The sequence below is a fragment of the Neophocaena asiaeorientalis genome, unplaced genomic scaffold (assembly GCF_003031525.2).
Source record: "Neophocaena asiaeorientalis asiaeorientalis breed wild unplaced genomic scaffold, Neophocaena_asiaeorientalis_V1.1 scaffold36, whole genome shotgun sequence".
In the NCBI taxonomy this organism is placed as follows: domain Eukaryota; kingdom Metazoa; phylum Chordata; class Mammalia; order Artiodactyla; family Phocoenidae; genus Neophocaena; species Neophocaena asiaeorientalis.
Genome location: NW_020174149.1, coordinates 4,751,428 through 4,774,393, shown reverse-complemented (window position 1 = coordinate 4,774,393; position 22,966 = coordinate 4,751,428). Strand labels below are relative to the sequence as shown.

At 37.0% G+C, this 22,966-nt stretch overlaps 1 protein-coding gene across 1 annotated transcript in view; it reads left to right on the top strand.

The window, feature by feature from the left end:
• SKAP2 (src kinase associated phosphoprotein 2) overlaps positions 1-22,557 on the top strand; it is a 76,566-nt gene extending 54,009 nt beyond the window's left edge. Inside the window, exons 7-8 of the mRNA XM_024754980.1 lie at positions 11,610-11,711; positions 22,509-22,557. Coding sequence (XP_024610748.1) covers positions 11,610-11,702 — 93 coding nt within the window. The 3' untranslated portion in view covers positions 11,703-11,711; positions 22,509-22,557. The remainder of the gene's footprint in view (positions 1-11,609; positions 11,712-22,508) is intronic.
• Positions 22,558-22,966: the final 409 nt, after the last annotated feature.

Genomic DNA, 22,966 nt, shown 5'->3' with positions numbered 1-22,966 from the left:
TTCTAGGATTCTGGGGGAAGTCATTCCTTTTCTCCGAAACCTGTTTTGTGGTGACTGTAATTTTATATGTGAAGCCTGTCATAGAGCTAAGGGTGGTAATCCACCTCATAGGAAGAATATACTCCTATCTAAAATGTCTAAATGCTGTTATTTGGGTATGGGCTGCCTGAAAATACTTCCTTTATCAACCTTTCACAAGGTTTAAATTTCCACCGGCAGCATTTCATGAAAGGCCTTCTAGAGATGGGCATTTTATCTGGAGCTCATTTTGGTTTTTAAAAGAAGAGACAAGGTTTTGTTAGCACATTATCACCATTGGCTGGATGAGTAAATACCCATATTTACCCAGCTGCGGACCTAGTAGAATCACCCAGGTTGATCTTAGTGAGGGTGAAAGAAAGACGGTTTTCTCTTGATGGAATTTGGACAAATTCTGGGCTGTTGATGAGCATCTTGGCTATTTGTTGTCAGGTTGCTTTGGGAGCCAGGATATATTTATGAAGACTCTTACTTCCCCCCTTGGCTTTGAGTGAGTTCAGATAGGAACCTCTGGTGATTCTTTAATTTTATATTTGCTTGGTCTTACAGTTTTTATAAAAATTTTGGCAAACATAGATCATAAGTTAATATCATAAATTTATTTAATATGTGAATGATGACAGCAGTTTGAATGATGAGTATCATTATAAATTCAGAACTCAAGGCCCTTAGAAGAAGAGAGCAAAGAATTGCTCAAAAGGACTTGTTTCCAGATCGAGGTAGAGCTGATGCTATGTATTGATTTTTTTTTAAGTGCAATAAATATAGAAATCACTAGCTTTGTTATATGCCTAGAAATTTGTTTAATCTTTCTCAGAGTTATATTTAGATTCCATGGTGATGGAATGAAAATTTACCGTTTAAATTTATTTTTTGCACCATCTAGTGGCTCAGAATGAGTGGTGCAGGTAACTGCAGCTAATGTGCGCAATCAAAATGATGTCATAAATCCAACTTTACATTTAGCTATGGGTTGTTACTTTCCTATCTCACGTCAATGGAGTATAAGCATTAATCATGAAAATTCTTTTCATCATTCTGAATTAAATGTAAAAATTGTATACTTAAGCAAGAATGCATTTTAAGGAGTCTAACAGTATTTATAGAGACATAAAAATGTGTACTTAGTAAAAAAAAAATTAGTGCCGCAACTTTTCTAATAAAAAATGCCATTTGAAAGATTTCAAAGAAACACAGCTTGCTTTTTATAATTAACTGATCTATAGTTTGCAGTATTTAATTATTGTTGATTTGACTTACCTTCTAGAAGCTTGTTAGTTCTGAAAATCATCTTTTAAAAAAAGGCAACACAAGATAGTTTAAGAAGAGATACATTCTTTTCAAGATAAATAAACCTTTAGACAAATCAAGAAATAAAATGGCATGTACTATAATAAAGAATATTTTAATGTTGTAAATATAATGACAAAAAGATTTAGCTAGTTTGATGATTAGGCTCTCTGTATTAAAATTCACTATAGAAATATAGTTTGATTTTAAAATTCAGTCTTTTTTTTGTATTTTTGCAAGGAAGCCTTGATAGGGTGTCAGCTGTGCTCAGTCTGCCTGGGGGTGATTTATTTATTTTAAGCCTCTTTTGAGTTATACAGATCTTAGCTTTTCTTTCTTTCTTTACTTTTCTTTTTTTTTTTTTCAGTGAAAATCAAATGTTACAATAAAGAAGGAAGAGAAGGCAGCTACCCTGCCCTTCCCCTTCCCTTTTCAACATTTTCCAATTAGCAGCTGCCATGTGACCCCTGGCTGAGCTAGCCCCTCCTTCAAAGTGTCTGGCACTTTCTTAGTTTTAACCTTTGAACCTTACTAATAATAAATCTAAATACTACTTGCCTAAAAATGCAAGCCTGTAACTTTTTGCTTACAGGTCTTTTCATATAACATTGCTGCTGTTTTTTTATGTGTTAAAACATTTTATACACTTCAATGGAGATTTAGAAATTCCGCCCCCCCACCCAAAGATGGAAGGTATTTATAGGAATGGATGAAAGTGAAATATGTGATTTTTTTTTTTTAAAGCAAGGTACAATTACCTTTTTTTTTTTAATTTATTTTTGGCTGCGTTGGGTCTTCATTGCCGCACAGGGACTTTCTCTAGTTGTGGACAGCAGGAGCTACTCTTCATCTTGGTGCACGGGCTTCTCATTGCAGGGGCTTCTCTTGTGGCGGAGCATGGGCTCTAGGCATGCGGGCTTCAGTAGTTGTGGCATGCAGGCTCAGTAGTTGTGGGACGTGGGCTCTAGAGCACAGGCTCAGTAGTTGTGGTGCATGGGCTTAGTTGCTCCATGGCATGTGGGATCTTCCTGGACCAGGGCTCGAACCTGAGTCCCCTGCATTGACAGGCGGATTCTTAACCACTGCGCCACCAGGGAGGTCTCCAGGAATATGTGATTTTTATGACCGCTGCCTTGTTAGTGAAGTTATTATGAAACACAAGGCCTACTTTCAGATTTATTTGATGGGGGAAATTCGTATTTGAGATTGCAAATCTTTTGTTTTTATTTATTTATTTATATTTTTAGGAATCAGGTTGTTTAAAATCATGCTAAATTCTTTTACTGGTTTGCATTTCAATTTTATTACCACCTTAAACATGGACACAATATCATAGTTAATAGTATTGTCCTAGAACCGTGTTTATGGAGTTTTATAATTTTCATGGCAGGATCCAGGTTATATAGCTACAGGCATATTATAGTCCCACATAGCTCTTTGGCTATTTTATTCTATTCGCTGCTCTGGATTTACATTGTCTATTAGTGTATCTCTCAATCTGTACTCACCAGTAAATCGCTAACCACATTCCTATTCTTACTTTTAAGGCAATAAATTATTTTTAGAGACTTAATGACAGAAGAGCTATGCTTCAGCAGGAAAGAGGCATGCTGCTTGTCTGCTATTAACAGAAAAATAAGAGAGTTAAGAATCCTGGAATATTTCATCTAGTCTAGGACACATGTGACTTGGGCTTTGCAGCTTTTTGAGACATTTTTTATTAAGTCAAAAACAGGAAATGTGGGTTGACAGTGTTCACTAATATACAGTAAAAGGGCATTTTTTTAGTGTGTGTTGTTTGGAGTTTCAAGCATTGCTTCCCTTTGTAGCTGTGACTTTTTCCAGTGATTGGTGAAATGTAACTGTCACTGATCATTTGCTTCTCATTGTGAAAATGTAAAGATTCTGTTACTAAGGCTTTTTTGGCTTCAGACTTACCAGAAAAACAAATAAAATGAAAGTCTTGCTGAGCTCTACTGGCAGAGGGAAATACAGAGTTCCTTTTCAGCTCTCTTAGGTTTTCCTTTGTGACCATCTGACCCCATGTGCCACATATAGCAAAACCACCTGCTGAAGAGTAACCAAGACACCTCAATATAGGACATACCTTGATGATACTACGCTAGTTCCCTAAATGTTATCACATCTTGTGGTCTTTTGGGAAGGAGGAGGAGTGTTTGTACTTGTCACTGCGGTTGTTTGGGTCTGACGGCATTTAGTTTCTGTGCTAAATGCCCACGGTGAAGCATAGTGGGCAGACCTATGCTATGCTTATAACCTCTCCCTGGTGGTGATAAGCAGTGTATGGAAACAGCATTACGTCAGAAGATGTTCTCATTCCACTCATGGGACTCCTCTTGTTACCTGGTTGCAAAAACCATGCTCTAGTACTTCCCGATTTTCTCTTACATAAATTGGAGGGAGCATTCCAGGGAAATGTTGACAGATGAAAGGGGAAGGTGCCTGCAGGAGACAGGCTGTCAGGCTGAGGCCCTGCAGTGGCTTGAGAAGTAAAGGAGAAACCAGAAGGCAGTGTCAGAGAGGCAAGTTACACAGAGGTGGCAGTGGAGGGGCTGCTATGGCTGCAGAACCTACGTGGTTTAATTCTGCATGGAGTAAGCAAAGGTTTTCCAGGAGCAAACCAAAACAACCTTAAAGAAAAGCACCATGTTGGTAAGTAAAAAAAAAAAAATCTTAAATTGAAAAATCCATGATTTTTTTATGCCCTTCTGCTCTCCCCCCACCCCACCCCCCCAAAAAATCAAGAGCTCCCTCAGTGTATATATGGCACCATTCTCACTCTTTCGAGATGTCTCCTTTCTTATCTCTTTAAAGATCAGATTCCCTTTGGAACAGCCCGTAATAATATCAGGTTGCCTTATAGTACACTCCAAAATGCTCTGTTTTTTTGTCGCCCTGGTATTTTGCTACACCAGTTAGTGGGAAGGCAGAGGAAGGGGATGAAAAAGTATTTATTGCATACCTACAGTATCTTGTTCTAGGTACTCATTGTGCTTTCGTTCCTCTGATTCTTAAGGTAACCCTACAAAGGATATGGTACTATCAATATAATTTTGCAAGTAAGAAAACTGACGCTTAGTAAGCTTATTATGTAAATCACCTGAGGATGCCAGCTAGGAAGTACCTTCTCCTGGAATCAATGCAGATCTGACCCTAAAGGGTTTTCTCTTTCCATTTTGCTATACCTAAGTGGGCCATGACCAGGATTACTCGTTTCCCTGTCTCAATTCCTTGAGGTAGACACTGTGTCTTAAGTATTTTTGAATCCCCAATATCTAACATGATGGCAGATAGATGTTTAATATATGTTTATGAAAATATAGTTAAAAATAAGAAATAATTAGGACTTCCCTGGTGGCGCAGTGGTTAGAATCCGCCTGCCAATGCAGGGGACATGGGTTTGAGCCCCGATCCGGGAAGATCCCACATGCCGTGGATCAATTAATCCCGGCGCCACAGCTACTGAGCCTGCGCTCTAGAGCCCATGTGCCACAACTACTGAGCCTGCGCTCTAGAGCCTGCAAGCCACAAGTACCGAGCCTGCGTGCTGCAACTACTAAAGCCCGCGAGCCTAGAGCTCACGCTCTGCAACAACCAGAGAAAGCCTGCGCACAGTAAGGAAGACCCAACGCAGCCAAAAATAAATTTACATTAAAAAAAAAAAAGGAAATAATCCTGAACTTCTTAAAGGAATTTAGAATGGTAGAATCGTAGAAGTAGGGGAACCTTAGTGCTAGCTCTTCACTTTATAGGTGAGAAGATCTTGAGGCTCCACGTAATTGGGGAAAAATAAATAAAAGGCTAATGGAAAAAAGGACTGCCTCTGGAGACCTTAAAAGACAATGGGGTTTCTACGCTTGAACTTCCTGAGCTTCTTGACAGCCACACTGAAAAAGGGAGAGACAAGGAGCTAATAATTCTTTTTAATCATAAAGGAGGAAGCTTGGCTTTTCCCAGCACTGGCTACTTTAAAAAAAAAAAAAAAAAAAAACTCACGTGAATTTCTAGAATCTTCGCAGATTATCTGACCTCAACAACTTTATATAATAAGAACAGTGGCAGATATTACCCTCAACAACAAAAAATTTATAGTACATATAACAAGAGATTTCATATAGGTAATTCTGTGAGGGTCCAAATGTATAATAATTAGACTTCCTGATTTATGTTAAGTACGTAACTGGATTATTGTGGAGTCTCAAAGAGTGATATAAATGTAAAAAAAAAAATCACCCCTAAAGAACTTGGGGATTGCCCGAGGTCACATACCTAGTTAGTAACAAGCTGGAGACCCTCAGTCTTCTGAGAAAATAATCACAAGAGTAAGTAGCAGCAGCTGAAAAACTAGCAGATTTCCCCCTAGACCTGCCACACTGTTTCTGCCGTTGCAGGGTTCTGTCTTAACCTCTTCCGTACTTACAGTAAATTCAACTGAAGCCATTTCTTCGAAGAACTAGAATTATTTGGTCCCAGTTCTTCAGGGGACAGGTATCTTTCTTTCTGCAAGTGGAATTCAGGCTCTTTAGACAAGGTATGCTATATAGCACATTGGAAAACGCGATGGGCCGCAGCCAGCCATGACGAGGAACAGCACACTTCATATTGTGAAGCTAAACACACTTCAGAACAAATGTTTGTTTAGTCATTACTAAAATTCTTCAAGTATGTCCAATATACACATAGAAAATATATTCCTATTGGAAATTACCCTTCTTAAGAAAACATTTAGGAGGGTCATCTGGTACATCATCCAAAATGAAGAAAACGTATGTTTGTTTCATCATGAAGTACATATTTATTGAACAGCTTTTACACATCCTGGAGTGTGGGGCATACAGTTTTGAGTGTAAGACATTGCCACGATCTCAGTGAGTTTCTACTTTATTTTAGTTGAACGGACAAAACTGAAGTACATAAACTCCACTGAGGAATAAATACTCAGCTTGAAATGGGAGATGTAAGTATGGATTAGATAACACAGAGAGAAATTCGTGAAAGCTGGGTAATCTGAGTTGAGTCTTAGTTACTAGATAGGCTTTGGATGAGGGAGGGGAGATGCCCCTTGGGGAAGGAGTGCCACATACAGAGGCAGGAATGAGTGCAGCACAGAAGGTTGGGCTGTGGGACCAGAGCAGTGAGAGGAGTTTGTAGTTAAAGCATTGGGGGGCTAGTGTACATTCCTGAGCAGCCGAGTAAACTGACAAAGGCCGTTTCCGGGAAGTACAGAGAGGCAGAGTGGATGATGCAATGATCCAGGGTGAGGTGATGAAGGTCTGAACTAGAACAGTTAGCAGTCATGTACTGGTTGGTGAAATACACTGAGTACCAAGGCCACCCACTACTGAGCATGATTTGATCTTTCTTTGCCTAACAATACCTAAGGATCATCTGTCTGCATATCAGTTTTTACTTAATGCCATTGTAAATGGCGACTGTGTAGAAATTTGAATTAAATGTATCTTGACTCTGGAATATAAACTAAAATTTGTTACAGGAATTAAGTTCTTACTATCACCTTCCTTGCTCGTCTTTTGTCTCTCTCGCTTTAAAAATGGAGTGCACAGTGCACGGAGGAAAAAAATAGTAATTCTTTGAATTAGAGTAACTCAAAATCACACTTGCGTAGTAAATTATAAAGTAGTGAGGTTGACTTCCATGAGATGCTAAGAGACTTAGGGTGGTAAAGCAGGTTCGTAATGGTGGTATTCAAACATCAGGGAGGATCTTAGAAATTGTTAGTGTCCATTTCCTCATTTAAGGAATGAGTTAGGAGACTAAGATTCAAGCAGTTAAAGTGTAGATAATAATAGTAAGAAACGAAGTTGTCAAGTACCTGTTGTGCATTTTAAGACAACTTTTGAAATGATGGACGTATAAGAAACGATTCTTACAAAGTTTCTAACTGGAGATAGTAAAAAGGAAGAGATTGAAGAGGTAGCCTTGAAGAAAGTATTTCCATATTTTAAATAGTTATCTAGTTTTCATGCTACTACAGTGTTTATGAACAATTTGAAAAATTGAAAATATCACAGTGAATAGTTGGAAAACAATGGTAAAGTCCACTGGTTCTGAAACTCAGTGTAGTTTATATTTTGTGAATAAAATTACCTTTATTTCTGCACAAGGCTGGTATGTTTTGAAGTACAGATACACGTTTGGAGAAAGTAATATAGTCTTTTAACCTTTCTAACACCTGTTGCTTTCAAACAGATTGGTAACTACTTTCTGAAAGGGGTGGTACATCACAAAATCTTACTAATGTTTCAAGTTTCTGTTAAGGCAGCATTCTTTTACCATATGGTTTGTAGAAAGTGCATTAGCATACTTGAGAAATGAGAATCGTGGTGCTGAAAAGGATTTAAGTAAATGTTGGCATCTTATTTAAGTGTAAAATAATACACGGGCAGAGAGAGAAGATTTAGTTAGTAAGTAAACATAGACATACGTTTGCTATTGTGTTGGATAAAGTCTCTGTTTCACTTTATCAAAACTAGTCCTTTTTTTCCTGCCTTTTTACATAATCACTTTAATTTATTGCTTAATAATGATTAATTGAGGCCTAAAATTTTAACTATAAAATAAAACAAAAACTATTTTAATGATGTAAAAATTGAAAACAGAGGAGTTGGACCACAACTGTTCAGTGCTGCTTTATGATTGTTTTCTCAAATTATTGGGCAAGTTCAGCTTCCTTGCTTCTTTAACTGCCACATTACATTTTGCCTTGAAGCCATCCATTTTGCAGACATTAAATTTCTTTTGAGTACTATTTTTATACACTAAGCATCACTACACCTCTAGATCTTGATAGCATTGCTACGGGAGGAGAAAGAAGCTTTGTGTTAGTAATTACCTAACATTGTCAGAAGCTGACTGCAGGCCTCTTTCTAGTGATAACAGAATAACTGCATAATGTAGCTTTATAGCACATGATTAATAGAAAATAATTACACATCCTACAAAGGGATGCAATATTTCTTATAAATTGACTAGAATGGTTTCCTGTAGATTAAAGGACTCTTCATTATTTTATCAGTCCTCCTGAAGTACAGTCACTTGCCTATGTTAGCATTTCAGTTGATGTTAAGAGCCGACTAGGGTGAAGAATACCAGATGGCAGACCTTCTTGTTTGTACCTGAGATCTCGTGTGCCATCAAGATGACATGATGCTTCCTAACCTTTCAGAGATTGAGATAGCAGCCTCATATGACTTTTGTCTCTTTAGTTTTTGTTTATTAACAAGACAAGGTGTGAGGGTTGTTGTTTTTTTTTAATGACCCACCCGTGACTTTTAGACCAATACTACAATTAGTATGTGGACAGCGAGACAACATTGTATGGATTGCATTATTTTCCACTGTAAGTAATATATCATTCATAATCACATTTGTTTGGGGGCAGCAAACAGGGAGAGGCAATGGAAGGCAGATTTTCTTCCTCCAAAGGAAAGTGTGTATGCTATTGAATCTCCAGGCTGGAGTTTAGAATACCGTACTCCAAGATGCATCTTCATTCCAATTTATAGGCTGCAAATGGTTTAATTGGGATTCATGTTGCTCAGGAGGCTCATACAGAGGATAGTAATGATAAAAGTAAAAGCTTCTGTGTTTGCAGTCTTGCTGACATACTCTAATGGCTGCAGTGTAAATCCATAAATTTGCCTACTAGATTTTTACCTCAGTGTGTTTTATCTTACCTCTTAATTCCACACAGGAGTGCTATATGGAATTCTTTACGAATGTAAAGTAATAAACATTCTGGTTTTTTATTTTTACTCTCTTCTGATTTAAACCTGTTATATTTTAGAGTACTTTTATGAGGTGTGTATTTCATACGCCTTTCAATTATTTTAAATTAATTTAGTGAAACATTTAAGATTATTTTAGCCTAAAACTTAATTTTTTCCTAGAATGTTACTTTTAAGGGATTTGTGTACAGCTGAATAAACTCCTCTGCTGTTTACTACTGTACTTTCTGTTTAATGAATCTTCTCAGTTGCCATCATGCAAATTTCTCTTGTGTGAAGTATGTCACTGGTCCTTTGCTGAAGTGATTTGTTGGAAATCAGCTTCTTAAATTTGGATGTGAATGAGCTTTTTGAGAACAATAATATGCCCTTAATTTGGAGTGCAGATTATAATTTCAAAACAGAATATTATAAAGTAATATGAACCTTCTGGTTTGTAACTTGAATCTAAACATTGAAACCCAGATTGCAGGCTGTTCTCTGAAAGCAGGTTTGGGTCATAATATGCCCTCTCACTAAATGTATTCTGTTTTTCTAGACTTTGGGGGCCTAGTTCCTTTACTCTTTCCAAATAATCAGCTGAATAAAATCTTAGATGGGCATTGGATAAGAGCTTTCACACTTAGACTTACTTTGTTAAGTATCCATTTTGAAATCTTACATTGTGGGCCTTTGGCCTCTGCAAGGTGAAATACGTTTGTTTTGTTAAGCATTAGGCTCTAATTGTATTCATTGCCTTAAAAAATTGAAAAGGGCAGTTTTATTAGGTACCTATTAGGATATAATGGTTACTAATCATAGCTTTCAGTAAGTTGGTATTTTCTTCTGACAAATATATTCTACATAGATTATAGTCATCTTCACTGAGTTCTGGGCATCAGACTATTTTCATTGCTTAGAGAATTTTGTCCACTAAGTTCACACTATCAGGAAACTTTTAAAATCTTGATTCTACTGCCTCATAAGCCAGAGCTGTGCCCTCATTAGAATCAGGCCTTCCTCCACCACCCCCGTTTTCCTTCCATCTTATTCTTACGAAAAACTTAATTCTGAGACATCCCATCGTTTAAAGAAGTACTTATAGATTTTAATCTTATAATCTCTCTATTGATAGACTCCATATCAATACGCAGCTGGGAATGTTGCTACATTTGTATGGGAAAATTGTATTATTTTCCTTTCTGATGGTCAATAGCATGGTTAGTCATCAATACAAATGTGAAATCTGTACTGGTGTTAACATTCCCTCCCCACATGTAACTCCATATGCATATGCACTTTATCTGTGACTCAGATGTTGGAAATCATAGCCTATTGAATTACTTTGGGGATTGATTTTAAAAATTTATCTTATATGAAAAATTAAATTTGGGTCCTACAGTGCTTTTGCAGAGTATTGCTTTTGGGAGATATTATTCTTGAAACTTGTAATTCATTTTACTTTGTTTGTATCTCACTAAGCATAAATAAATTTGAGATAAAAATACATTAGTCAATCTGGCAGACAAATGAGACCGGGTACAGTGTTCACTATGCCTAGAGCAGTGGTGTGTCTGTCAGTGGAGCGAAGGGAAGAAAAGGAGGCACAGGGTTAGCTCACACTGCAAAATAAACTCAAAAGTGACTCATCAATCAGTCTTTTTTTACAGCTAGATTAATATTTTGCCTTTATAATTTGAGATACTTTTATTTCCTATTGATCTTCCCCCGTAAGGGTGAATCTAATACCACCTTTAAATTCCTTCCATTCATCCTTTACCTAATGTAGTTTGTGATCAATCCAGAGGAACAATAAATGCCTTTGGGAAGCTTTTGAAAAGGAGCCCTTTTGTGAATTATTTTGGAAAGCCAGTTGGGGGAAGCATTAGTAGTGTTTCCTTGTTCTCTAATTTATCTGTTTAAAACGTCTATACTCATTTTTAGATTTTCCTAAGAAGGGGCATACCTCTACATCCTAAATCATTTTCAGTCATATGAGTTTAACTAGGAATTAAGTAGTTTATTGTGAAAAAAAAAAAAAAAGTCTATCCTTGCTAGATGAAAAGCTCCTTGAAGGCAAAGATAGTATCCTAAGGATCCTGGCTATGACCTGGGAGCCTCTAACACTGGTGTTTGCATATTAAAAGGTGTCCCCCAGGCTCTGTGTGTGTGTGTGTGTGTGTGTGTGTGTGTGTGTGTGTGTAAGAGAGAGAGATGGGGGAGAGAGAAGGGAAAGGGGCCCAGAGAGCGGACTTCCTTATGTAGTTTCATTTGCTAGGTTCCTATCCTAAGTGACTGTTTCTGTGTTCTACACTGTGAAATAAACAGGCTTTGTCTTATACATTAATTTAAATCTTTGCCTAACAGCATTTTTAAAGTGTTCAGAAACAAAAAAAGATTAAAATGTTTCAATTTGCAGCTCAAGCTCCTATAACTTTATAAAAAGAAATAACATTTCTAAGAAGTTGCGTACAAACAACATTGTACTTACACCCAGTCTGAAGGTTAATACTGCATATTGTTTTCAATTAGGAATACAATAGATATGGCTGGTGGGTAGGAGAAATGAAGGGAGCCATTGGCTTGGTGCCGAAAGCCTACATAATGGAGATGTATGATATTTGAGAGTCCTGGGTAAGTACATTTTAATCCAATATTCTGTAATAGCTCATATGTTCTCTTGGTCTCTGCGTTATGAGTCTTTGCCTTTTAAAAAGTCTTTGTAGTTTTCTGATAGCACAAAGATTATGCTCCCAAATCATCTTCTTCTTTAAAAAAAAAAAAATCTAGTTTAGTTTTAAAAATAACTTCATAGAATTTACTTTGGAAATAAATAGATTATTTAGAGAAAATCCCTTTGATAATAACCAGCTGTTTTCCCAAACCTCCTCCTCTTTAGTAAAATACCACTTTTATGGCCTTTCTGAGGAGCTGAACTGACCAAATATTGAGTAAACATTCATTTTTTTCCTTGGTTAAAAATGTAACATTTTTCTAAGCAGGGTAAATCAACATTTTGCCTGAAGAAAAAAATTAAAATGCAACTTTCCCTTTCTGCCTGCAGAAAAGGAAGATTCCTCTGCTAGTGTCTGCAAATGCTTTGGATTGAGAATCATCGTGAAAGCATGAGTGACAGCTCATAGCCTTTCTTTCTTTTGTTGAGCATCGTCTGTCTTTGTTGTTTTATGCATTCATTATAATATTCCTCTGATGTGAAATTAAATGAAGGATATTAATGTAAATTAGATGCAAGCAGTAAAGTTATACCTGTTGCTGTTTTTCAAAGAAATAATCGTAGGTTTATTTACTCATTTGATTTGTGTGAAAAATTCAGCACTATTTTATATGTATCACATAATCATTGCTACTTCTAGTAAGAGTTGTAATTTCTCTTAATACTGGATATCAATTATTTTTTAGAATGTAATATATAATCTCATAAAAATTTCAATTGAATGTATCATGAAAGTTTTTGGTAGATGCTATCTAAAGAATGTAGCTTTGTTAGAACTTTGTAGATGAGTTATCTTAGTATTTATTTTTCAAACAATAGTAACATGTTTTCATGAAAGAATTTTTACTGATTGGGGAATTTATGTTAAATATAGCCACAAGAAAGAAAAACGATAGAATTGCAAATGGGGAGTATGCTGTCACCCTCTGCAACACAGATGAAGACCAGAACCATGGTTTGTGCAAAGCCCTTTACCAATAATAAATACCCCGGTTATATAATGGGCTTGCCAACATTTTCTACTGTAGTTTTCTTTAAATCTAATGGAACAAAAATTTTGCGAGAAGTCCCATTCTGCCACTAATGTAATAGCATAAAGAATCTCAATGTATTCTCAAAGTCAGAAGGCATAACTGAGTACTCTTACCCTGCGTGATTGTTACTGTGGTATTAAAGTCCCACCACAAAACAGTGAAAGTCCAGATTTGGGCCCGCTCTGTACCTCTGAAAGCAATGGGAAGAGAAGGAAGGCTCAGAGAGGAGGGTGTAGAAATCCGGTGGGAACAGGTACCCAGGTACAGGTGAATGGAAGGGTAGTGTTAGTCTGACATTGGAGGTGTATGTTGTACTCCAGAGCAAGGTTTGTGGCGTTATAGTATTACTTTTTCATGTATGTTTGAAATCAAAGGTATTTTAAATGTCTACAAGGTACCACTATGGTATATATATCAAAATATACTGCTGATTGGATAATTATTTGAAGTAAATATAATCTGCTAATATTGAATCCTTGATTAGAAGGTACTACTTTTGTTGAACTTTTCAGATCTTTGCTTTAAAGATAAAGATTCTAACCATGCAAACGAGCCGGTAATGTTTAAAAACCTCCATTATTTATAAAAACTATCTATAAGCAATATTTCAGAGTTTACGTTTTACTGTTATCCCCTCTGTACTGTGATTATCAGATTTCACATGTAAAAATATATATATTAATTTGGGGGATTGTGGGTGAATTCTAGTTTATATAGATTAGACCATGTCAAGTTAAAGCTTTCAGAAATCAATTTATGCACTTGTTAAACTTCTCCTAATATAGAGCCATTGGGATAGATTGAAATCATCTTGGCAGAAGTGAGACAACTGGTGATGAATTTAGTGGATTGGTTTTCAAAGCCTGAGAGATTGAAAAGCGAAAGCAGTTGTGGGTTCCACTGAAAATGTAGACTTCCTTGTGGGCACAGATATTGTGCTTCTGGCCTAAATGAAGACTTTAGTCTTGGGCCAGTAGATGGCAGCAGCTTTTCTTTGCACAGGAACCCGCTTGGAAATCCCTCCTCCACTCAGGCACAGACTCACTCCAAACGTAAAGTATTTAGAAGATTATTGCCTGTTTTTACAGTTAATCCAGGAGAGGGAGTCCTTTGCCAACTGATGCCAGATAGTCTCTGGAATGGTGACGGTACAGAAAAAAAGTGTTAACTTTTGTCCAGAGCTCCTCTGGCCTTTGTTCTTTTTCACTTGAATATAGGTGGGAGATGAGAAGGGAAACAAAACTTTTTGAATTGGACTGACAGGAAAAAACAATCATTACTTTCAACTCATGACTACTTTGTATTCATTTGGTGAAATCATCTGTATACTAGGAGGCAGAAAGTTTTCTTTACACCCTTGACGATATATCACACACTCTTCAAGATCATAATAATAATCATTAATGTGAATTTAAACAACATGGCTTGTTAGAAAATATGCTAATTGCCATGTTCTCATTATGTTTGCTTAGCTTTTATTTGTTTTTCTATGAACAGAGAGCTAATTTTTTTCAAAGGTGATTGTAAGTCATATTTTACATAGCGTTTTGCTTGATTATTTGCTCTGTACTGAATTTGTACTCTATTGCCATTAGATGTTACAATAATGTTCCACTCTGCAAATTTTTAAGGTTCAAATAAAGTTTAATTGTTTGCAAACTGTTATGATGCTAATAATTCAACAGCCTGCTGTGTTACTAATGAAATTACTTTGTTATGATTAATTTGGAAAATAGTGTGTGTATTGTAGTAATTAAGCGCAGCAAGGTGAAGTAAATGATTCTAATGCCATCTGGCCTCCAAACCGAATGAAGAAATGAAATAGGGCTGTCATCTGAATTTATTCAAAGAAGTAAGGATAATACAAATTACTTTCATTGCTATAGGATTTACACTCAACCACAGCTCACTCCATTCTGTTTTTGCCACTTGGTTGTCTATGACAGTTCCTTTCATGAAAAAGAATGTTGTTTAGCCCAGCAATTATTTTGAATACTTTATATTATTTTAAGTAGATTATTTTTATCTTGTGCTAATTTAATTACAGATGATTATATAAAGTATTATGGGATCCTAGAAAATCACTGTTCAACCATCTGTAGGTGCAATCTCTGTATGTGGAGGTTTTTTGCTATTACTGTTGAATATAGCCTTTCACAAAGAGTAGAGATTCCATACAGTTGTTTCTAAAATGTTCCTACTCAAGACTCTCTCTTAGTTCTTATGATTCCACCTTTCCTATAATTTCTCCAGTCTAACCTATTGCTACTCACTTCATAGAGTCTGGTACCCGCCAGGGTCATAATTAAAAACAGAACCCAGAGCTGAGCTATATATTAGAGATCCAGATTTGTAGTTCAGCCACTATAAGAAAACTTACCCTAACATACATGTAGTTGAAAATCTTGAACTTCATCAGTGAGACTGAGTAAAGCATTGTGAGAATTTTTAAATCAAGCAAAGTACTTCTTCATTTCAGATAAATCAATGTTTATATTTCAACTGTTGAATGGAATTGTAAACTGTATAGAGGTCACTTTTACTTCTTTTGAGTTCAATAAACTCAAGTATATCGAAAAGCAGTCCATGTGGTAAAGGAAGAGATGGTGGAGATTAAAACATGATCATACCGTAGAGAACACCGATTCACTCAGAGCTTGAAGGAATATAATTAATATGTAACATAAAAATATTTGTTAAAATGGCCTAGTTTGTTAGTAAAATCCTGAGTATTCTGAAATTCAGAGAAACAAATAAGTAGTGTATTATTAAAGTATCTTTCTACAAACCTAACCTACACGCAAATGCATAACTTAAACCATTGATCCTCTGGATTGGGAACAAGAAATTTCTGGCCATCCTCAGCTTCCGCCATATTACCATCCACTGCCTTATAGTTGAATTCTTCTGGAATATTTGTTAGAACCTCTAATAGTGTAACATCTTGCTTGTGATGAGATAAATACTTACAGAATTATTTTATTTGTAATTTTGTGACATGGAATGACATTTCCTTAATGTTATTTTCCAGGGGCTTTTTCTTGTTTTCCTTAGTAGGATCTGCTCTATCACTGCTTGATCAGAAACATGATTTATTGCCAGCATGGTACTTCAGAGTATATGGTGTGTATCCAGTAAATATTTATTAATTAACTGACGTGGCATCCTACAGTATCTGAGATTTAAGAAGAAAAGAGTTTGACTTCTCTATACCTGGTAGAGAAAATCCCTTTATCATTTAGTTCATCAGCTTTCTGACTGACAGTGTTCTCTTAGTCAAAAAAAAAAAAAATCAGTCCACTTTACTGAGTCTTTAAAAGCAGTTTCATCATCCTCATAATACCATCAACAAGTGGATTGGATTGTTGGTAACGGAATTGAGTGAGATTGTGAATAACAGGAAAGTTGAATGTGGCCGCCAGTCTTTAGATGTTTCCTCCCTTCCTTTCCTGAGTGCAGTGTTGTCTCTTTCAGAGAAGGCAAAGGTGACTCAGGCAGCTTGTGGCCAGTGATCTAGTTACACTCCCAGTACATCCCAAATCACTGTGGTGCTGCGCTCCACCTGGGCAATAACAGAGACGCCTTCTGATCTTGGAAGCATTCTAGCTGTCGCCTTGGATGGATCAAAAAGAAATATCTGAAAGTGGAAAGTTTCACAGTTGTTGCTAAATCCAACCATAATTCGATTTTTGTCTTTTTTAAAACTTTCATTTCCTATTTCTTTAAAGTTGTATGGTTATGTTAACTTGAGTGCTTTGAGTCCCAAGATGAAAGGAACCATAAGTGCAGAAAGTAGCTGTAGTCATACCAGTGCTCAGCTTAGGTCTGTAAGGTTGGGAAAGGGGCTGGAGGTTGAGCAGTCTTGTGAATATGTGCAAAGGTGTGAAAATACAAATTGCCCCCAAAGCCCATCTTGTAAGTGTCTTTCTTAATGTTGGAACCTTGGAAAGTGTTTCCTCAGGTTTCTCTCTTTCTGTTTTCACCGTTTTCTTTTTTATTATCCGTTACTCAAAGAGTTAATATAGAACAGCACTTGTCTGTTTTCTGTTTATTGGCCTCAACTTTGTAATATAAAAATATCACTCCTGCTGGAGTAAAAGCAGGTGCCGTTTTGTGGCTTGAGCAGCAGTTCAGCTCTTTTGAGGAAAGTGTCACACAGGTGCTCTCAAAGGAGAAAATTAATGCCACCAGTGTAATGCCAATTAAAAGTGACTGCTTTAGAGGAGGAGAAAATTCCACAAATAAGCAGATTCCCATAGGCTGTCTCCCCTTCCCAGCTCCCATGGGAGACCATTTAGAAAATCTTGTGTTCTTTCACTGTCATGTCAAAATGATGATAACAATTTAAGATAGTAATAGCAATAACTAATATTAACCGAGTGTTTACTACTTGTTATGCTGTGTACTTTTCATTCAGTCCTTCTACAACCCTATAATAAGGTAAGTTCTCTTGTTTATTCCCATCTTCCTGATTAGGAAACTGAGGTTAAATAATTTGTCCCAAGGTCTAGGAGTAATGTTACCTAGCCTCCCTTCCTTGAATTCAGTACCATTTTGCTTTCCAGTACCGTAACGAATTCAGACCGAGTACTTAATTCTAATCTTTGCATATAGTAAGCACTCAATAAAAGCTTATTGACCACTGATGATGACACCATTCTTATAAAATAGTCTGGAGCCTGTGAAAAGAATAGCTCAAGAATTGGCACCAGGACAGCTGGAATTTGCCTCCTGTAGTCGTAAGGCAGACCACGGTGACTGTCAAATCCAAAGCAGCTAATACACAACGGAGAAGGAACTTGGATGCTGAAACATTTCTCTCTGTGAACTTCCACTCTGGCTGAACATAGAAAGTCAGTCAAGGCAGCAGAGAGTCGAGAGAGGACACGGTGCCAAAGGGACCCTTTCTGAACAACGTTTTCTATTCTTTCGATCTCCTCAAGTCAAGCCCAAGGACACTGACCAGGCAAGGAAGTCTTGGAGAGGACTTCCAAGCTGGCTGCTTCTGTCTCAAAGAGTTTTCTTTTTTTCAAAGAGTTTTCAATTAGTTGTTTTTTTGGGGTGGTATCTATTTATTTTATTTTATTTTTTTTGCGATACGCGGGCCTCTCACTGCTGTGGCCTCTCCCGTTGCGGAGCACAGGCTCCGGACGCGCAGGCTCAGCGGCCATGGCTCACGGGCCCAGCCGCTCGGCGGCATGTGGGATCCTCCCGGACCGGGGCACGAACCCGTGTCCCCTGCATCGGCAGGCGGACTCTCAAACACTGCGCCACCAGGGGAGCCCCTTTTGGGGTGGTATCTAAATGGATAGGTTTTTTTTTAAAACCAGTTTAAAAGAGTATTCTTAACTTGTCAGCCCTTTACAATCAGTGAGCAAACTTCAATATAAAACTTACGTAATTTTGTAACTGAGTGACGGCAATGTCTGACCTAAGACTTTTTTTGCTTGTTGAGATAAGAATTTGTTTAAGGAGAACCTTTATTGTAATATCTGGCCCCTGAGTATGAGGTCTTATTCCTTGGGCATCTACAATGGTGCCTTGTACAAGTCTCCTTAACATGAAAGTCTTCTGTTGTGTTTCTTGAACAAAAAAATTTTTCAAGTTTTGTACCTCAGTGGTTGGAGGCTGGTAGGGGTCGGGGGTGTTGGGAACAGAAGATAAGTAAGAACTAACATTCATTAGGGAGCTCTGGAATTTAGCCAGAGGAGGGGTAAGATTGGGCCCTCTCATGGTCTAAAGTACACCCTGAAGCATTGGCCATTTTGTAGCCCAAAAGTAGAAGGTGCACTGAGGGTCAGTTTCCAAGGAGCATTTCGTTCTGCAGAGTAGGATTCCATGCCTGGCAGTCAGAATATCATGCTTCTGGAGGGCAGGGAGTGAATGACTTCACACTGTCCCGGTCTTCAGCTGCCCACCAAGTAGATTTCATTGGTGTAAATAACCTGTCCCATCCAGGTGGATCCACAACTCACTCCTAATTCCCTGGTCAAGCACTCGTGGTCTGTGGAGTCTCAGTCACTCCCTCTTCCATCACCTTCCACCACTTTCCCCCTTCTCCAGCTTTCCCAAGGAGTTAAGTCATATGAGGCATGAGACAGGTAATTCTTATCCCTCTACGAAGTTATGGATGTCAGTCGTGGTCTGTGTTTTCTGTGAACCCAGCAAAAGCAAGCTATATGACAATGTGTTTATCCCGTTACACACACCCTGAATTGGAAAACTGAAAGAGCTATCTTGTGAGTGTGCATCGGTATCTATCTGTTGCTTTGCTTCAGTCGGTCAGCATATTCGCTTTATTCTTTATTATCTCGGGGCTTGCTATTTCTCTTCCTATCTAATTAAATGATTCCATTTTGAATAATTATATTTAAGTGCCAACAGTGTGCTAGGGGCATTTCAAACACAGAATTCAACACAGTCTTTCCCAAGACGACTCATGGTCTAAGTGAAATAGACAAGACAAACTCAGGAAAGGAACAGCCCCAGGTAGCCTCCCCTTTGTGCGATTCTTAGCAAGTTCAATCACTAGCAGTGTCCCAAGACATAAAATGTTCTCTGATTTTGTTACATCTGAACCTAGGAAACAAACTGGGGATCCTTTCTCATATATGGGTCTTTTAATGTGCAGAGGGGAAGGCAGGGGCAAGCGTTTCAGTGTTGGTTCAGATGAAAAGATTGATTTTTAGAAAATTTCTGAAATGCTTGCAGCTACTGAATTGTGAGGGGAACCAAAGAGCTGTGTGTGTAATGCGAACATCTTTTTACAGAGTTGCTGCCAATTATGGTAGAACATAATTCTGGAAGCTGGAGGACCCCTATCCCTTTAGGAAACTGTGAACAGAGCTGTACCAGTGGTGTTCGGCTGAGAGTAGGCAGTAGGAAGACCACTGGAATTGGAGTCAATCAAAATTCTAGTTTCGGTTCTTGAATGCATTGTGCCCTAGAATAAGTTTCCTCGCCTGCAAAATACCAGTAGGCTTTTCCTCTCTATCTCACAGGGTGTAGTTATGCTTGAGTGAGATTATATTTGAAGGAGCTTTAACAACCCAATAAGTGTAAATATGGCTTTTCTGCATTGGAGGATATGAGAACTGAAATGAAACGTGGGTCAAAATAAAAATTTCTCCTTCACACCAGAAGCAAGCAAGGGAAAATTTTTTTAATGTTCAGCACTAGCTGTAATGCTGCTTGGAGTAATGTTAGTAAGCTGTTGGTTTTGTTATTTTCTAACGAGAATTCATGTCAGACATCCTAGAGGAGTTTGGGATTAAATTCCTCTATAATCCTGAGTACATTTTTGAATCAAGCCGTTGGTTTCCAAGCTGTGGTCACTTTCTGTTAATGGAGGTTTCAATAGCAGAGATGTTACTTCTGTCCGTAAATTTTCAAAATAAACCTTTGGTATTTTAAAACCATCCATCTGAACAACAGGCTTTAAGTTAAGTGTTGTTTGTAGTTGGTTGGACTTAGCAGAGAATTTTTCCTTAACAGACACCTTAAGGAAAATGTTTGTACAGGCTCCCTTCGACCGCTATCTGCTCCCTCTATGAACTGTTTCTTCCAGACGGGTATCTGTGATTGTTTGCATGTGAATACACACTTGGTAGTTAAACATTTTCTTCAGATGCGTATCTAAGAATGAGACAATTTTATTTGATCGAATTAGCCTTGTGATTTAGCACTAATCTCTGTTTGTAGTTTGTGAAAATATGGGACTTCGAAATAAGGGCAAACAGAACCTCATTAGGTGTAACCTTAATGCTTTAATGTTATAACTTGAGGCAAAGCTAATAAAAAATGCAAAGCACTCTTAAATAATTTAAATTATCTAAAAAAATTGAGCATATTCCTTCAAATAATAATGGCTTTCATGATCTGATTTTTTAAAAATTCATTTCTCATGTCTTGAATTACTTAGAAGTGTGGATATCAGAGTAAGTTTGAGTTTATTTAAGATTATTAAATATATTTGTTATCATACAGTGTCACGGAAGATGCCATTATTTAGCCTAGCAATTATCATATGTAATGTTATGCTGTATATGATTTCAGTAACGTATTTGATAACGTCATTATGGTATGATGGTATAGAATTAATTTTTAGCACGTCTCTTTAAAATAGTGCTCTGTGATGTGAGTCCTTGATTATTTTGAGCCATTAATCAATTCCATCAACTTAAAAACATAATCATATTGTGTACCTGTTATTATTCGTTTTCTAAAATAAAAGTTTCTCTTACCATCTTAAACTTTACTAGAAAATTATTGCTTTCATAATGTATTTTCATTGCTATACTCTTTTGGTAAAGGAAAGCAGTAGTTGGGGATACAGTATACTGTGGTAACCGATTAAAGATCAAGACGGGGAAATCCTCTTTTCCCCCTCTTCCTAAAGGATAGGAGAGAATTTTGAGTTCTAAACATACCATCCTTTGCTTCCTCTGGTGCTGTGGTTCATAGCAATAAATACTCTATATTGATTACTACTTAATTCTAGTGGAGGTATACTAAGGCTGGAAACACATTATAGCTTAGCATTTAGTACCTTAATTTTTAAACAGTTTTTAAATTTTAAAAATTGATATAATTGCCCCGAATGTGCTTCTATTATTGGATCCATATCATGCTATAAAAAATATTCTCCTTTCATATCTTTCCTAAAGATTATTTTGTTCACAATGTATTTTTCCTGGCACTTCATTGCTATTTTTATGTAACTGAAAATCTGTCATTTCCATTTTAGCTCAGTTTGGAAATATGAAAACCGTATCAGAGCAACACATTAAAGATTAGTATGGAAGGACAAAAAATAAGTGGAAGAGAGCCATGTAGAGATTTGAAATTCAGTCAAATCATTCAAGTGTGCAATTTTAATCCATTAATCTGGTTTGAGACTGCTTAAGAGAAATTTTTCTCTCTAAACGAGGTTTTTCTCTTTCAGAACATATTGAGAAGTCTCTCGTCTAAAACAAATACTAGTTTTTTTAATTTTGTCTTTTTGTTTTTTGAGAGTCTTTTTTGGAGTGAAGCAAGAGCCTCCCTAATATTCTGCTATAATTTATTCTTGGTCAAAAACGGATTGCCATTTACACACTAGATATTAAAAGCTAGTTTCAGTCATTAAAGGTGGTCTAATGCGGTGTAGTAAGAGATTCAATAGAAGATTTATTTTTAAGCTATTTGGGGGCCATGAGGGAAGTTGTTTTCCTCATGAAGGGAATTCTGTATTTTACTTCATTATTTGTAGTTTTTTTTTTTTCTCTTGGTAAATATAAAACAGAGAAGGGGAGAATGGGAGCTGGTTGTTTCTTTGAATCCTAATACAGTATGTCTTCTTAATGAACCTGCTGCAGTGTCTAGCAAATAAACATGCTAGAAGTGATTTAGCCACGATGTCCAGACTGTGTAAACATCTAATTATTACAATACAATTGTCAATACATTTACATTACTGCTCCCTTTTCAAACGTTAACCAACTTTTTCTTTGCTTGATAAAAGAGCATAAATTGTATTTTTATGTGTTGGTGTTTTTGTTTTCATTATACTTCTTGCCGCACTCTAGACAAAAGACCTCAAGCCTTAATGCCCTGAGTTATTCCTGGCTGAAGAAGACTCCTACAGTTGTTTATTAATGTACTGTGCTGTGTTTCCTTTCACAGGGAGATGGCCTCGGAGACTTCACAATCTGATCTTTAGTCACGGCGTTTAAAAAAAAAAAAAAAGCCATAAAGCCGGTATGGTAGTCACTGCAACTTTGAGACACAGAGAATGAAGCCCTCTTATAATCCACTATTAGAATGAGAATCTAAGTTACATTGGAAGCAAAAGATAAAATGGTAAAATGCAATCATTTCCTTTGACAAAGATCATGTCCAGTTTTCAGAATTATGATATCGTGTTGAACATAATTGTGGAAGCACCCCTCACGCTGTATTTCTTATATAACTGGTACATTAACATTAGAAAAGCAGAGTGATATTGAATTCTAATGAGGTCTGGCCTATATGCTCTGCTAGGAAAAGAATGAGGATCATTCATTTGTATTCTACAAAGCGCTGGGAAATCCATGCGCATCTCTGTGGCTTCAGCGCGTGGTGCTGATCATCTGTTCCTGTTT